The sequence below is a fragment of the Neovison vison genome, chromosome 1 (genome assembly GCF_020171115.1).
Source record: "Neovison vison isolate M4711 chromosome 1, ASM_NN_V1, whole genome shotgun sequence".
Classification (NCBI taxonomy): domain Eukaryota; kingdom Metazoa; phylum Chordata; class Mammalia; order Carnivora; family Mustelidae; genus Neogale; species Neogale vison.
In genome coordinates, this window is record NC_058091.1 from 140,085,332 (window position 1) to 140,101,442 (window position 16,111).

Sequence of the window (16,111 nt, forward strand, 5' to 3'; positions counted from 1 at the left end):
ACACAGACAGACAGACACACACCCCCTTCAACTGTTTCCTCTGAGGACAGCTTAGCCTTACCTCCCCCTGCTGGCTGATGATAGGAACTGCATACTGAAGTTTCACATCGTAGAACAGACACTCCAAGAACACATTAGCCACGCCAATTAAGTTGTGATTCTCCTGGGCTTCGTAGAAAGGGTCACCTCGTTTCCCATAGAGACGCTTTGCCTGATGGGTGGGAAGGGGGGCAGTGAGGGAGGGGAGGAGGAAACAAAACACCAACTTGGGTAATATTATTTAAAACTAGCATTTAAAGGGCGCCTGAGTGGCTCAGTGGATTAGGCCGCTGCCTTCGGCTCAGGTCATGATCTCAGGGTCCTGGGATCGAGTCCCGCATCGGGCTCTCTGCTCAGCGGGGAGCCTGCTTCCCTCTCTCTCTCTCTGTCTGCCTCTCTGCCTACTTGTGATCTCTATCTGTCAAATTAATAAATAAATAAAATCTTTAAAAAAAAAAACCTAGCAGTTAAAAATGTTTAAAAGAGAAAGCATTTATCCAAAAAAAATTAAAAAAGCAAAATTACAATCATGTTACAAAAATAAAATGTAGCATGTGGAAGGGGCTTGATAGCTGGGGGGGCTACATGATGTCTGTGTGGAGAGGTCTTTCTTAGTTACTGCCTCTCTTCCCTCTGGCACCCCGCGTACAGCCATTTTACACTCCATTCCCTTTGCTTTGCCTCATTTCCCTCACCGAGGGTCCTTGTCCATTACTAATATCCACAGAAATGGACTGTGCTTTCTAGAATTATTCTTTGTAATCTCCCCAGCATGATCACAGCTGGGGGAGCATGAACAAATATGAAATCCAAGCTGGTTCCAAACGTGTGGGTTTGTCACATTGACCAAAGAGTCTGGAATCACTTTGTTCTATTTCATTTCACCTGAAATGCAGCAAAAACCCTGCCGACTAGGAATATGTCATGTGTTCTCTTCATTCAGTTCCTGTCCATGTGGACATCGCATGTTCAATGACAAGTTCAACTCAGACCCCTTTCAAGGTCACTGCTACGTCCCTTTCTAGTATCAATGTCCAAAGCACGTCTGTAGATATTCCCAGGCACGCATGTATGCATTTTGATGGTGAGAACACTTACACTCTGCCCTTTCAACATGGTCAAATCTCCTTGACATTTTGCCTCTTTTACCTCAGGAATTTTTTCCTTCCATTCTTGATAAAGGTCTCTCATGTCAATTAATTTATTCTCCAGCTTCTCAATGGTCCAAACTTGGGTGCCCTTTCCTTTCCTCCTCACTTGTATAGCCGGCTCACTGACGATGGCTCCTCTCTGCGGAGGGAAGGGAAACAAAAACACGCAACAAACCAAATGAGCCTTGTCACAGCATTTTGGATTGTTAAAGCAATAGATGTTATTGTCAAGCAACAAGTTTGAAAAAGATGCATAATGCATCCAGAAAGAAGATGAAATTCTACCACCTAGGCATATGCTGGCTTATTCCCAACTAAAATGCAGAAAGATTGATGAAATCTTCTGTGTATATCCATGCACATGCTTCTTTTAATCATAAGCAGAACCAAACAAAACTGTAAATCTCCTATCCTGATCCTCTTTCCACAGCTTTTATATTATGAATATCTTCTTGTGTAGTTAAATATTCCTCATAGACATGATTTTTTTTCTTTTTAAAAAGATTTTCTTTATTTATTTAAGAGAGAGAAAGAGAGCACGAGCGGGGGTGGGGAGGGAGAAGCAGACTCCCCACTGAGCAGGGAGCCCCACACGGGGCTCAATCCCAGGGCCTGGGATCATGACCTGAGCCGAAGGCAGAGGCTTAACCAAGTGAGCCACCCAGGGGCCCCTCACAGACATGAATTTTAATAGCAACATAGAAATCTGTTATTTGGATGTACCATTCATCTGACAAATTATGATATTGTTTGACATCACAGCTCTTTCAAATTTTTGCCACTAGGCCATTATAAGCATCCTTTTGCAAAAAACACATCAATTTTTAAAAAACTTCTATGATTGTGGACTTAAGAAGAATTTCTCAAAGAGCTGCTTGGTCAAGGAGCAAAATGCAGAAAGATGAATGAAATACTCCCTAACTCATTTCTAGTTCGCTTGTGGGAGGGAAACATAAACAGGTGAAAATTTTCTTCTTTTGAAGTTTGTCCTTAAAGGGAAAAAAAAATTCTTCAAGTTGAAATGATGGTAAACTTCCCAGTGACTGCAAAAAGTTGTTCTGTGTATAAAAGAAAGGTACTGGGGTGCATGGGTGGCTCAGTGGGTTAAAGCCTCTGCCTTGGGCTCAGGTCATGATCCCAGGGTTCTGGGATCCAGCCCCACATCAGGCTCCCTACTTGGCGGGAAGCCTGCTTTCCCCTCTCCTCTCTCCCTGCCTACTTGTGATCTCTCTCTCTTTCAAATAAGTAAAATCTAAAAAAATTTTAAAAATATATAGAGGAAGTCTTAAGAAGAATAAATACTCTGGCTCACATCAAAATCTCCTCATGGATGGTGTTTAGATGTATGTTGTATATGTTCTCTGGATGTTCTTTGGTGTATATTCTATCTTATGGTACATAAGTACATTTTGTTCTCGTTTTCTTTAAAAACACTCTTACCTTCCTATTGGCGCTGAGGTTGGCAGCTGGAATCTGCAGAGTCACTTGGTAGTCAGTGAGCTTACTCATCTCCTCAGCTAAGAAGTTTGCCTCCCTCACCAAGGTATTAGCTTTCACGAGCTGTTCACGCAGCTTTGCCAGGCTTTGCCGGAAGAGTTCGTCCCTGCAGGGTAGCGAGCAAGGAAATGAGAAAATCTGAAAGAAAAGGAAACTGTAATTCTGGTTCTAAGTGAGTCATATTATTAGAAAGTGGTAGAAAAACTCCTTTCTGGAGATAATTTTCAACTTTTTTTTTTTTTCTAAAGTGGGGGGTTGTTTGGTGGCTTTTTTTTTTTTTTTTAATGTTTCCCTCCTCCCACAAGGGTACTGTGGGCTCCCTATTGGCCACCACTGATGAGAAGCAAAATATGTGAAGGGACTTGACTTTTTAAATCCTCTAACATTTGAAAACTGCTAGATTTTGGTATGATGCTGCCAAAAAACCAATAAAGGAATTCTTGAGGGAAAAGAACTGATTATGACTTCTCGTGTGTTTATGCGGCTGGGGGAAGGGAAGCTGGGGAGGGGAGAGAAATCTGGAGTCCATAAGGAGAAAGCGTTTCACACGGTTTCTTCAGTTGATAAAAGGCCAGAAGTGGGGACTTCTGTGGCAGCAGGAATTCAACTTTTTCAACTCCGCACAACAGTGCTTCCTGGTGAGACCTTCCCTCATGTTCTGACTCTGAATATAGGTCAAAACCCTATTACATGCTCTCCCAGCCCCACGTCTTCTGTCTCAGCGGCATTCGTCCTAGTTAGACTTGCTCCTTTATTTGTATAATGATTCAAGCTGCAGGCACGCCAGGGCGAGAACCAGGTCTTTGTTTGTCATTACACCTAATTCCTGGACAAGTGTGTGGCCCATTGTGGGATACCCCAAAACTGTGAATGAAAGGAAGAGTACTTTTGGGTTCCAGATGGACTCACAGGTAACCCACACTAACAGAATGCTTATCTAGCCTTATCTAGCTGTTCTCTTCTACCATTGACACGCCTTCTGCCCTTACTTCACAGGACCAGGAGGAGCTTGGAACATTCAATCCCTGCTCCTTTTCTCATCACCGTAGAAGCGGCACAGGAGGCACACTGCAAAGATGTTAATAAAAGTTAACCCCTCCCATAAGACACACGGATCCTGTCTGCCTGGTTTTACTAAATGATATCACCATTTTTTCCCCAGTTATCCAAACTTGACTTCTTTCAGCCAGCTCTATCTTTTATCTTCTCTACAACATCCAGAAAAAAAGCCTCGTTGATTCTTCCTTGAAATATCTCCTAAATCTCTCTGTTGTTCTCATAGCTCCCAGTTCCTGGTTCACACCCCTCCTCCCCAGCGACCTCACAGCCCCCGGGTTCTCCCTCTTCCCTCCCAGCCACATAACCCCTGCCCTCTCTCAGGTCAGTCCTCAGTTCAAAACCTCCTCTGCACCTACAGAACATCTTTGGACTGAGCTTGCTCTCCTCCTCTGTAATCACCTCTTAGGCCAAACAAAAACTGCTCTTATGTAATCCCCCAAACACATCTTCCTCTTCTCCACGGCTTCCCATTTGTCTATGCCAACCTGCCAGTTCCAAACGTTTCCCACCTCCTGTCTGCCTGTCCAGTTGTCACCCTTCAAACTCACTTGAAGTCCTTCCTTCCCCATGAACTTGCTGCAGAAGGCTCCACAGAACAGGGTCCTACCCTCTACTAACCACCACAGCCCTTCCTGTGCTCCCTGCCCAGGCACCTGCTCATTTTATCAGTTCGGGAATCTCACACATTCCATACTCACAATGCACCTACCAAACACACCACTGTTTTGGGCACTTGGGACATTTCAGGGAATGAGGCTGATTACCTGCTTCCGGAAGTTTCTCTTCAGAGCAGGGATGAATGACAAAGGGATAATTATGCAATTGCAACACTGCCTATTGCTGGATGAAACTGTTCTTTAATTTACTATTACGATGTACGTTTCACATATTTGTATCTTGCTCTACACTACACTGTGAATTTCTTCAAAGAATACAGTACATCTCCAGTTTTCTTTGTAATCTCACTAGCTCTGACATATGCTCGATTTTCAGCCCCTCAATATTTACTTAGGTATGAGTCCCTCAGTATTTCACAAGCCACACCCACACTGATTTAGGTAAGAGTCCCAGCTAGTACAATGATCCATCACTGACAACATTTTAATCTTATCCAGTGACTCTGGTGAAATCAATATTGCAACCATTCTCCTCTCCTCGGATGACATCCCCAAAATATCATCCTTACTATCCTCCTCCTTCTTCAGAACTGGAGCCTCAAAGAAAATCAATTTGGAATTAAGTGGAAACAAATTTTTAACACTACACTGAAAAATACTATCATTAAAAACAATCTACTTTTTTGGTTGCCTTTTTTTTTGTCTTTTACAGTCTTCAGGACAAAGAGAAGTAATTAGGGAGACTAAATAGAAAGGTATCAGTGGGTCCAATCACAACAATTACTTCCAAGCCCGCTATTGCTTAGACGAAAGCCACCAGCTCACAGTGAAGTCAGAGAGGACAGCGCTTCAGAAAAAGCACTATCTGATAACCTTCACCTCTTTTACCCAGGCACAGAAGATGAAGAGTAATGGCTTACAAGCAGGATAAATCTTCAGACTTCAGTATCCAGACAGGTGAGGGGGCAGCTCCTGGGGAAAATGCCACTGACTCTTTTGTCTTATTTTATTTTATTTTATAAAAGATTTTATTTATTTATTTAACAGACAGAGATCACAAGTAGGCAGAGAGGCAGACAGAGAGAGAAGGGAAGCAGGCTCCCTGCTGAGCAGAGAGCCCGATGCGGGCTCCATCCTTGGACCCTGGGATCACGACCTGAGCCGAAGGCAGAGGCTTTAACCCACTGAGCCACCCAGGCGCCCCATCTTTTGTCTTATTTTAGAACAATAGATTGCATTACTACGGCAAGCCTGGTGTACAGGGTTGGGGTCCCTTATCTTCCTTTTTTCCTCTTAGGGGTCATCTTCCCTGGATGTGGCTCCTGTTTAAGTATCTCATTGTTCATGAGAGATGCCACAGCGCCCCAGCCCTGGAATCAGACTTCTGTGGCTTTGATCCCAATGGCCCCACTTGCGAGCTCAGTGACTCCGGGAGGCAGCCTCTCAGTTTGCATCCAAAGCCTTAGTATTTTCCCTGCACTTTGACCTGGCAATTCTATTTCTAGGAATCTGTAATAAGAAGATAAATAATGATGTTCACAGTGATTTGTGCACAAGGTTGTTCTTGGCAGCATTGTTTATGAAAGCAAAAATTTTAGTAAGAACTAAGTATCCAACAGTGTGAAACTAGTTCAAAGAATTAGTCTAGGTCATCCAAAGAAATTCAGACTCTAATACAGTACAGGAGTGGTTGTTTAATGACAGTGAAAATGTTCACAAATATTAAGTGCAAAAAGAATAGTGCAGAATGTATGTGTCTACGTGTATACTAAAAAAATGACTTTGGGGGAAGCAGTCCACGTCTCAGCCTGTTTCCTCACATGGGAAATGGGATGCAAATGATGAACGCAAGTAGCAGTCGTGAAGATGAGATGAATATACATAAAACACTCGGTGCCCAGACCACGCTCAGTAAACACAAATGCCACTTGGGACACGGCTATCATTGTAACAGTGCAACAGGGAATTCGAAAGGGGGCTATGGGCAGATCTGGGTTCAAACGCCGGCCTTCTCGCTGGCTAGGCGGGTGACAGGGAGGACGTGCAAGGTGAGCAGCCAGCTCCGGGACGGATAGACCCACCCCAATGGCCCAGGCCGCTGGGACTGTGAGGGCAGCACCTCGCCCAGGCTGTGCTGAGAACACCAGGAATCCACAAATGCCGGACTGAACTCAAGGCTGATGCTTCTCCCACCACTACCTCGGTTCAGAGACACATACTTAAAAGTCATAAATTCGGAAAATTCGCATTTAGTAGGTATCTTAATGTTACAGTTATATTTAGAGAGACCCCCAAAATGCTTTTATGCTACAGGAGCATTCAAACTTTCTCTACTTTGATACCTACCGGTGGCATCGTCACTTGGAGCCATTTCTCCTGAAGGGTGGGGGGAGGGGCGGGAGTCCTTAACAACTAACTTTGCAGCAAATATCCTGAGGCTGGACAGTAGCTCGGAGAGGAAAAGGTACTCACTAATGACCCACATCTGGGACTAAGACTTCTTCCCTTGCTAGGTTGATCCCCCTTCAATGCCCCCCTCAAAGCCCCCAGGCCTCAAGTCGTGACCCTGGGTCCCCAGGGGTCCCATGCTTACCTCTCCTCCGCCCACTGGGTCACCTTCTGCTGGGCCGTCTGGCTGCTGTAGGCCAGGCGGTCGGGGCCGCTGCTCGGGGACTGCCGCTCCGGCGACAGCTGCTGGCGGAGCTGCTCCAGCTCCCGCTCATACATGAGCCGCTGCTCCTCTAAAGCGCTCCTCTTCTCCTCCAGGTACTGCTTCTCCAGCACCTGGACCACATTCTGCACGGGGTCTGGGGAGCCAAGAGACAAGGCGAGGTGTGTTCCGTGATGGCTACAACAGGGCGGCCCGCGGGTGCTGCTTCCAGCGAGAATTCTCTCCCTGCTCCCAATCTAGCCTCTCCAGATGCTTTCTCGTGGCCCAGGGGCCCTGCCGGATCAAATCCTCCCCACTGCCCTTCTGCTAAGACTGCAGATGAACGCCTTCCACGTACACGCTCCCCACATCGACAGGCTCCTTCACTGCAATGAGCTCACTCCCGTGTTTGGACAGATCAGTACTTCACTACAAGCACCCGGGAGAGGCGTCGGGCTCTGACCACTAAGAACTTCAGGACATCTGAGCTTCGAACACAGAGTCACCAAGACTTCATTTTTACGGTAATCAATTTCGTTTTAGTATATGGCAATGGGTTTGTATTTCTGATTTTAGCCACAAATCTCATTACTCCTGGATTTCTGTCACGGGGGAGCCCATGCTTGGAGATATTGAGTATCTGGCCTGGCAACTTCTCCGGTGCTGGTGTCTGGGAGGGGAATTCACTTGCAAGGAGGAAAGAAAAAGAGAAAAAAGGAGAGAGGGGAAGAATTCACTTGCAAAAACAACAGGCTATTCTTGACTTTTTGCCTTTGCAGATCAGAGATCGGCTACACACATGGTGAACAGGTAGAGTAATCGGTTGTTCAAAGGGGCCATGACCACGGCCAGCAGTGGTTGTGGTACAGGCAGGGGTCACTGCGGAGGCCGGACATTAGCTTGGCCATGACCGCTGCCCTGGATGCTGTGGGGAAGGCAGGCACTGAGCACACGTCCACAGGAGAAAGTTACCGACATCTCTAAGTGAGCAGACTGCAGGGGGACAATACGCCAGACATCTGGACGGCGAATAAAAAAACCAGCATCCTGGTAACTATCTCCTTGACGCGCACGAGACGGGCAGGAGACACACGGTCTCAGACTCGCCTGGAGCTCACACCTTTGCCTGTTATTCAACTACTGCTATTGGTGCTGTCTTCTCACAGACAAACTCTCAGCTTAATTTCCAGGACAGAGTGGGGAACGGAGAGGACAAGATGAGTTTTTCCATCATACAATGATGGTTCCTGACTGACTTTTCCAGAAGTCCCGATCTATGGATTATGTTTAAATTTAATCTAAGATTTAAAATTTAAATTTACCATGTAAATTCTACTAATCTTCTATGTAAGCAGTAAAAGAGACAGTATGTTAGCTTAAAAAAAAAAGGTTAAATTATACAAAACAGACAGTGGAAAGCAACTCAAAACAAAATCACAACATATCTACACAGAGTACGGGTGAGTTGTTTTAATAAGAAACAACAACCACAGGGCAATAAGAATTCTACCAGCCACTGGCCTCCACCCAGGTAAGAAGCACTGCGCCCTCCCCATGCACCACCTCATGAAAGCTTCGCAACACACCTGATGGTGGGAATATTCCTTTTAAAGATGCTGCCCTAAGATGACAGAGCTAGTAAGCGACAGAACCGGGTTCTGAACTCAGATCAGACCTAACTACCTGGTGGCAGAACATCAAATTTGCCAATAAATTGGTAAAGTATTCTTGTTTCCAGTGTTCTGCTCAGAATTAGTACTCTGTTAAAAAGCAGACATTTTTAAAAAATTACTGTTCTTTTCAGGTATAAAATTCTAAAATTCTGCATTTTTTTCAAAGCAGAAATAGTTTTCTTCACAGAGTCCTGAAAGGGAGTCCCTAAAATATGCCACCTGAAAATCTGATGGAAAACGAACTCCTAAAAATATCCCAAAGTCTTAAACACAGACCACGGCAAGGGAAGACCTCTTCCGCAGAGTAAGACATCTGCGTGCTCTGAAACATTACAACTTCTGACCTTGCCATGTAAACTGGCGAAAAGTACATGAATAATATGGTGAAGGGGTCTGAAGAAATTTTAAATATAAGGGCTAGAGGAGAAAAACTGTCTCAGAATTTTATAAATATGCATGTCTCAAACAGTACGTGCTTTTCCACTTTTAGGCTCTAGCTTTTAAAAAAGGAGGACAGGGGCGCCTGGGTGGCTCAGTGGGTTAAGCCGCTGCCTTCGGCTCAGGTCATGATCTCAGGGTCCTGGGATCGAGTCCCGCATCAGGCTCTCTGCTTGGCAGGGGCCTGCTTCCCTTCCCCTCTCTCTGCCTGCCTCTCTGCCTACTGTGATCTCTCTCTGTCAAATAAATAAATAAAATCTTTAAAAAATAAAAAAATAAAAAAGGAGGACAGAGTCTTCACCAAACATTTATACCTCCACGGAGTCTGGTTTTCAAGGCCCCTACCTTAGCGTTCATAAATGTCTTCCAGAGAGAGAAAACTGGGGAATATGCCGTTTTATAAAAATTAATATTCTAAGACTTTTGCTAAAAGCCACCGGGTAAGACATTCAGTTCTCGTTTCTGCTTATTAGTCCATGGGGTGTGGAAACACACACGATCCCAAATGGCTGAAAGGACTGCACCCCGAGTTTCCATGCGATGCAGAGGCCACGTGACCGAGGCTGCTTTCAACTGCCTTGGCAGATGCCATGACTTAACGTCGTGACGTAATGAAAAACGTCACGGCTTCGTCAGTGGCCACAGACCAAGAAGCAGATGCAGACGAGGGAACGGCTCAAAGCATCCCTCCCCGGAGCCTCCCACCGTACAGACCGGTCAGCCCTGCCCTGGGGCCCCGGGACAGACCACACTGGACAGAGCCTGAGTCAAGATACAGGAGCTAAGATTTTGTTCTGTCTGTCTTACCTGTTTTGAACCTCTGATTTCAACACAAGTCTTTCTCTTACACTACCTGATGATGCTGTCTTTCCAGTCGGCCAGGGTCAAGTCTGGATCACTACACAGCATGTTTTTAAACAGATCGTCCTACTCAGCAGCTCAGCCTGACTCTGTGATGTAGCCCAGGACAGAAGCCAAAGACTTCAGCCTATTCTCAGCCGACCAACCATCAAAACTTGGCCACAGTTTCTTTTTCTCCTCATCATTTTCTTCCTCTTGAACAAAGGGATTTAAAACTCAGTGAGCTTGGAGCCCAAGGCCAAGCCACCAAAGCGGGAGGTGTTTTAGGAAGAGAGAAAGGACCACATTGACTATGGCATATAGCATGTTCCTCTTTGCTGGTTTATTCTTTACCTGGCAAGTAACCCTGCTCGGACTTACTTATCTGTCGGGAGAATGGAAGAGAGAGATGCCACCGGCAGAGGCCGGAGGGCACCGACGGGGTACACAATCGGTTTGGTTTTCGTTCACACCCAGTGCCCAAGGCACTGAACTGAAGGGAAGTAAATCTTTCGGGAAAAACAAAAAACAACTCTTAATCCCAGAGGGAATGAACTCAATGACTCTTCACCAGCCCCTCCACTGCTCTTTCCTTCACAGCTACCGCGGACTCTCCGAAAACGCACGAGTGCCTCCTTCTCAGTCTGCAGGAAGGACACACTACCGTCCACAGATAACTAGGTTGGCTTCTACTCTTAATTCCAATAAACTGGGTTTTAGATCCTTATTTAGAGATTTGAAAGTACAGCATCCTCATCTCTGGGACGATGCAGGTCAGTCGATAATATCCAGTACAGAGTCCTGCACTGCTGAGCTCCCCACGGTCACCCGGCCATCAGCATTAGGAGCAGTAATGCCAGGGACATTCTGGGCTGGTGGCAGCCCAGGGGAAGGACAGGGTCCAGAGCTTAACCAATGGGAAGGCAATGGAGATGGGACACAGGGAGGCAGGGGTCACGACTTAAAAGGGCGCACGCCTCAATCAGGAGCACGGAGTGCTTCTGTCAGGCTCCTGGTCACGTTAGTCCGAATTCACCAGGGCAGAAGCACAAGCATCGGCCAGCAGCACGGCTAACAAGCAGTCAAGCTCCGCCATGCTAATGCCGATCGGTAAAACCTTTATCCCAGCGCTGGTGGAGGAGCTTCGTCTGAAACCACATGAGAGGGAAGAGGATCTTCAAATAGGACCACCAGGGGGACGACCACCAGGCAGACAGGCTGATGATCGGGAAGCCACCTGGCGACAGAGGCGAATTCCATGAACAGGAGCGACCCCCCCACCCCCGCCCCGCCCCGCCCTGCCCTGCCCTGTGGTTTGGGGACTGAGTCAGAGCACACCGGAGGGAAGCCCCACTTAACACGGGGAATTGGGGAACATGTGTGTGTGTGGGGGAACACTACTTTGAAATAGATGAATCAACACTGGGGAGGGGCAAGGCTTGATCTGGAAGACAAATGGTAACTCATATTAATACCAGGAGCCAGGCCACCGGTGACTCATTAATTGGTTTGGCTAAGAGGACCGGACGAATTAACAAACACATACTAATACTCATCAGTGACTCAGGGCTCTAATATAAATTATAAGAACATAGTGACAATAAAATTAGGTCTCTGTAATGTGGGATGACAGAGGACTAAACGGATGGCACTTAGATACTCTGCTGTTAGAAAACATCTAGAATTCTGTAATCTCACGTCAAGAGAGAAGGTTCTTCCCAACACGCATTCCTGCACCTGGGGCTCCGGGCCCACACCCTCCTGTCACACCCTGTATCCATTCAGGTCTCCCAAAAATTACTCACAGGAGACTTGCTGCTCAGGCACGTCAGAAAATGGCCCATTAATGTGATTCTGATGTCTGAACACCACTTTGGAATGTCTTTTGGGACTGATTCCTCCCAACTGGGGGGAGCAACTAGCAGGGTGGACCGCAGCCTGATTTCTAGCTGTGCCCAGCCTGTGGTGCAGCGTCCAAAGCCGCAGCGGCTAACCTGCCCCCCTAAGCTCACGGACGTTCTTTTCTGGTGGTGTTCGATATTCTCCGTATTAAACACATCACACCTGCTTTTCCACCTAGGCTTTTCTTCATACTTCCTTTTTATAATTGAGAAGAGGGGATCCTTGGGGCTAAAAACCCAGAGAGATAAAAAGGTCAGCGTCTTCATTGCTACAGTGGAATCCCCAATTGGATATGCCGGAGATCTGACTGACGTTTTCCAGCCACACCTACATTCTTCTCAGATAGGCTGACCCAAAACAGAGTGCAAAAGTTCAGTGTATCCGGGGAGAGCCCCGCTGGGAGACCGAGATGCTCTCTCTGCACGGCGTCAGGCAGAGGCTCCCGAGGTCCTCCCACGTTCAAGGCAGGGATCCTTAGGTATTCATAGAACTCCTGATTGGGAAAGTGAGATAAAACAAAGTCCAAAAACAAACTTTCTCAGGTGCTCCTGAAGGTAGCCTCAACTAGATTTCCCTGTCAGATAGTTTTGGTCCCAGAAATGCAGCCTTGTGCTTGGTAGGAGAGAACTTTCCTGTCCTGCTGACAGCCAAGAAATGGAAGAGAACCTGTAGACTTCTGTAACAGGCCTCAACATGGTCTGGATTTTACCAAATGCATATAAGTGTGTATGAAGAAAAAAGGCTTACCTTTTAGATACAGACGGAAGAATTTTAATACAAACACTGAAAACTTTTTGGAAAGAGGGAATCTAGAAATAATGCTCTGGAAATCTCTTCCTTAAAAAGCTGAGACAGGCAAAGAGCCTACAAAGCCCTTCTTTGAAGGATCATTTTTGTAAAAGCTACCTGGACTTACTAATTAAGCTTCTTTGGTGGCATAATTTCCGACTGAGTTTTTAGCAAAATATCGTGACCTTTATCTCCCCATTAGATTCCATTTGAAATTCCTGGGTTCAGACTCTGCTGGGGATTTCTGTTCTCTGAAGGATTCAGAAGGGACAAACTCAGTAATGGGAAATTGGAAAAGGAATTCCACCACACTCCTTCTGTACTCTAGGGCTGCGGAAATGTTACCAAAACTGACTTGGGAGCAAGGGATCTCAATAGAGGGACCAGCCACTTCCTAATTATAATTGAGGGAGTAGACCAGGCCCTGGGCTACTTTCATTAGTCCCTCCCCAATGGCCTCTGTAAGAAACGAGCAATTTGGGGCGTCTGGATGGCTCAGTCCAATAAGCATCTGCCTTCAGCTCAGATCATGATCCTGGGGTCCTGGGATGGAGCCCAGTGTCCCTGCTCAGCGGGAGCCTGCTTCTCCTTCTGCATCACTACCCCCCAACTCATACTCTTTGTCACACAAATAAATAAAATGTTAAAAAAAAAAAAAGGAAATTAGTAAGGTTTGTGTCTTCATTTCAGAACGACATCTCCACTTTCCCAAGTGCATCTTTGACTGGACTGCGTGGATTCTTTGACGGAACTGCGTGAAGACACAGGAGCTGCCAAAGACGCCGGGACCCGGAGGTGAGGTCTTACCATTGCTGTTCAGGGTTTTCATGATAACTTCCATCTGCGCAAATTCATAGTTATAGTCTGGCTCTGACGAGGCTTCGCTGGCTGCGTCCAGGTCATGCTCCGGCGGGCCCGTCTCCTTTTCAAAGTCTTTCAACCAATCTCGCCGCTTCCTCTTAGGTAAGTTAATTCTGTGGGGTTTTCCATCGTTAGAGAAAACGGATTTGTTTTATACTCCGATAAGAGAAAGAAAAAGTTCACGAAAATATGAGGGAACACAAAGATGTTACCTAAAGAAGTGGTTATTGCCCCACAGGATCCGATCACCGTGCCACAGCTGGGTGGCGCTGCAGACAAGGGTGCCGTTGACACAGGACCTGATAGAACACGGGGGACAAGTCAGCTCCATGGGAGAGAGCACACAACCTGGCCCCAGGAGCCAAAGAGAGAAATGGGCAAGTTTCTCTTGACAGCTGTATTCTACTGGGGCGCCTGGGTGGCTCAGTGGGTTAAGGCTCTGCCTTCAGCTCAGGTCATGATCCCAGGGTCCTGGGATTGAGCCCCGCATGGGTCTCTCTGCTCAGCGGGGAGCCTGCTTCCCCCCACCCTCCTGCCTCTCTGCCTACTTGTGATCTCTCTTTCTCTGTCAAATAAATAATTAAAATCTTAAAACAAACAAACAAACAAACACCAAACAGACGTATTCTACTAATTCCTAAAGAGGGAATAATAGAATTGTAAGCACCATCAAAGCATGTGATCTAAGCAATAATGACCAAAGGCCCCCAACAGCACTCACAGATGACAACGAGGCACGATGTCCTCCTGATGGAAACAGACACGAGAATGCCTACAGAATGCTCTTGTCCAGATCTGGGCAGAACCTGATCAAGCTTTTATACCGAAATGCCAATTTAGGAACTGCGGAAGGTGGTGGAGGATGGTACGTGATGCCATGGTATGCAGTGAGCAAGATGGCGAGTGTGGGAAACAAATAAATGCAAGGAAAAGTAGGGGCTGGGGAGGAAAAGAGGGAGGGGACCTGCAGCTAAAAGAGACACAACAGCCAATGACAATGGTTGAATCTGATTTGATCCTGATTTCAAGAAACAGCTGAAAAGGAACATTTATGATACCACTGGGGAAATCTGAATACGGGCTCAACATATGAACAGCAGTAAGGAATTATTTGTAATTATTTCAGGTGTGACAGTACAGAAGCAAAGTTCAAGAACACTTGTCTTTTAGAAATACAAGCTAAGATATTTACGGATCAAGTTGTATCTGGAATTTGCTTTAAAATAACGCAGAGGGGAGGGAGGTGATGCGGAGGGTGTATAATAAAACCGGGACAGCGAAGTGTCCACTTTCAAAGCTGGATGATGGATATACAGGGGCTTGTTATACTCTTCTTTCCACTTCCTACATCTGATGCTCTCCAAAATAAAAACAGGGAGAACATGAAAAGAGGACCAGGTTTAAATCCCAAATAGCTACCCAACAAATTGTAAAAACAAGACAAACCACTGGAGATGGGGGAAGCAACCCCAAGTCTCTGCTTTCCGGCACGTCCCATGCCGTGGGAGGCGTGCACCGTGTCTCCGGGCTGGAGCTGGCCTACACATCTGCGATCGTCTCCAGCAAATCCCGAAGCCCCAACTCTTCCCCATCTCGCAGCTTTGCTACAGCTTACTGGCTACAAGGGGCTAGGAATCCAGCGACTGTGGATAACTCACTCTAACAGACCTCCCAGGATTTCCTGACAATCGGAAGATCTCGTCAATGGATTCTTTAACACAGTCAAAGCCCTGCCACTGGGACTTTTCTTAGGGGGAGAGGAAAAGTCCTCCAGAAATTTTAGTGCTGACAACTGTAGTCTTCTTATAAATGTTTCCTTCATTTAATTAAAGAGATTTTGCTGCTATTAAAACAATCAGGAAGAGAAATAACTAAAGTTTAATTTGCTAAAGAACTGTCAGGTGAAGTCTGAGGGAGAAAAATAATGATTAGTCTTCTGAGTTTTAGTTGTTCAATACATTACTTTTCTCACAGAATCCATTATCTGGCTCCTAATCTTTATAGGACTCTCCAGCTCAGACTCACAGAGTAAGGAGAGCGCACACGTAAAAATAAACCCTCTGTGATAGTCATATTTCAAGTTTAGGGACTAGGTGTTTTTGTTGGTTAAAAAAAACCCTGACAATACCATCATCTCAAATGGTTTTCATCTGTCATACAATAACACGATAAACTTCGGTGTCTATCTTTTAAACTTACACGTTCCCTTTATTCTTGCTGATGAGAATGACACACGACGCTAACTCAAGCTTCAAAGGTCTGTGTCCACCTATTTGGAATTATGGACTCATTTATTCCATAATTCCAAATAGGATGGTGAAAACTAATACTTACCTCTTCGACTCAAAAAACAAACATTCATTACTTGAAACAAATGTTTCAAAGAAAACATTTGCCTCGTTTATGAAGGTATCTAAATGATATATCTAGGTGTACAGATAGAGAGATGGGTATCTAGACATCCAGACATATCTAATGAATCTATAATCTAATATCCAGGAATAGCAGTATGAAGAAGAGAAATGTGTCCTTCAGTGTCCTTTATCATTTTAAACTCTGAATTACAATTTAAAAATTCAGTCCCTCATTTTCATT

General features: G+C 45.7%; 1 protein-coding gene across 7 annotated transcripts in view; it reads right to left on the reverse strand.

Moving 5' to 3' along the window:
* The window catches only part of KIF13A (kinesin family member 13A), a 207,169-nt gene that overhangs the window by 39,601 nt on the left and 151,457 nt on the right, over window positions 1-16,111 (reverse strand). For all 7 annotated transcript variants that reach the window (XM_044259521.1, XM_044259496.1, XM_044259487.1 and 4 more), the window contains 6 exons: window positions 13,729-13,815; window positions 13,463-13,629; window positions 6,957-7,170; window positions 2,631-2,793; window positions 1,189-1,329; window positions 62-211 (listed from right to left, as the gene is read on the reverse strand). In XM_044259521.1, the coding sequence (XP_044115456.1) occupies window positions 62-211; window positions 1,189-1,329; window positions 2,631-2,793; window positions 6,957-7,170; window positions 13,463-13,629; window positions 13,729-13,815 (922 nt within the window). The remainder of the gene's footprint in view (window positions 1-61; window positions 212-1,188; window positions 1,330-2,630; window positions 2,794-6,956; window positions 7,171-13,462; window positions 13,630-13,728; window positions 13,816-16,111) is intronic.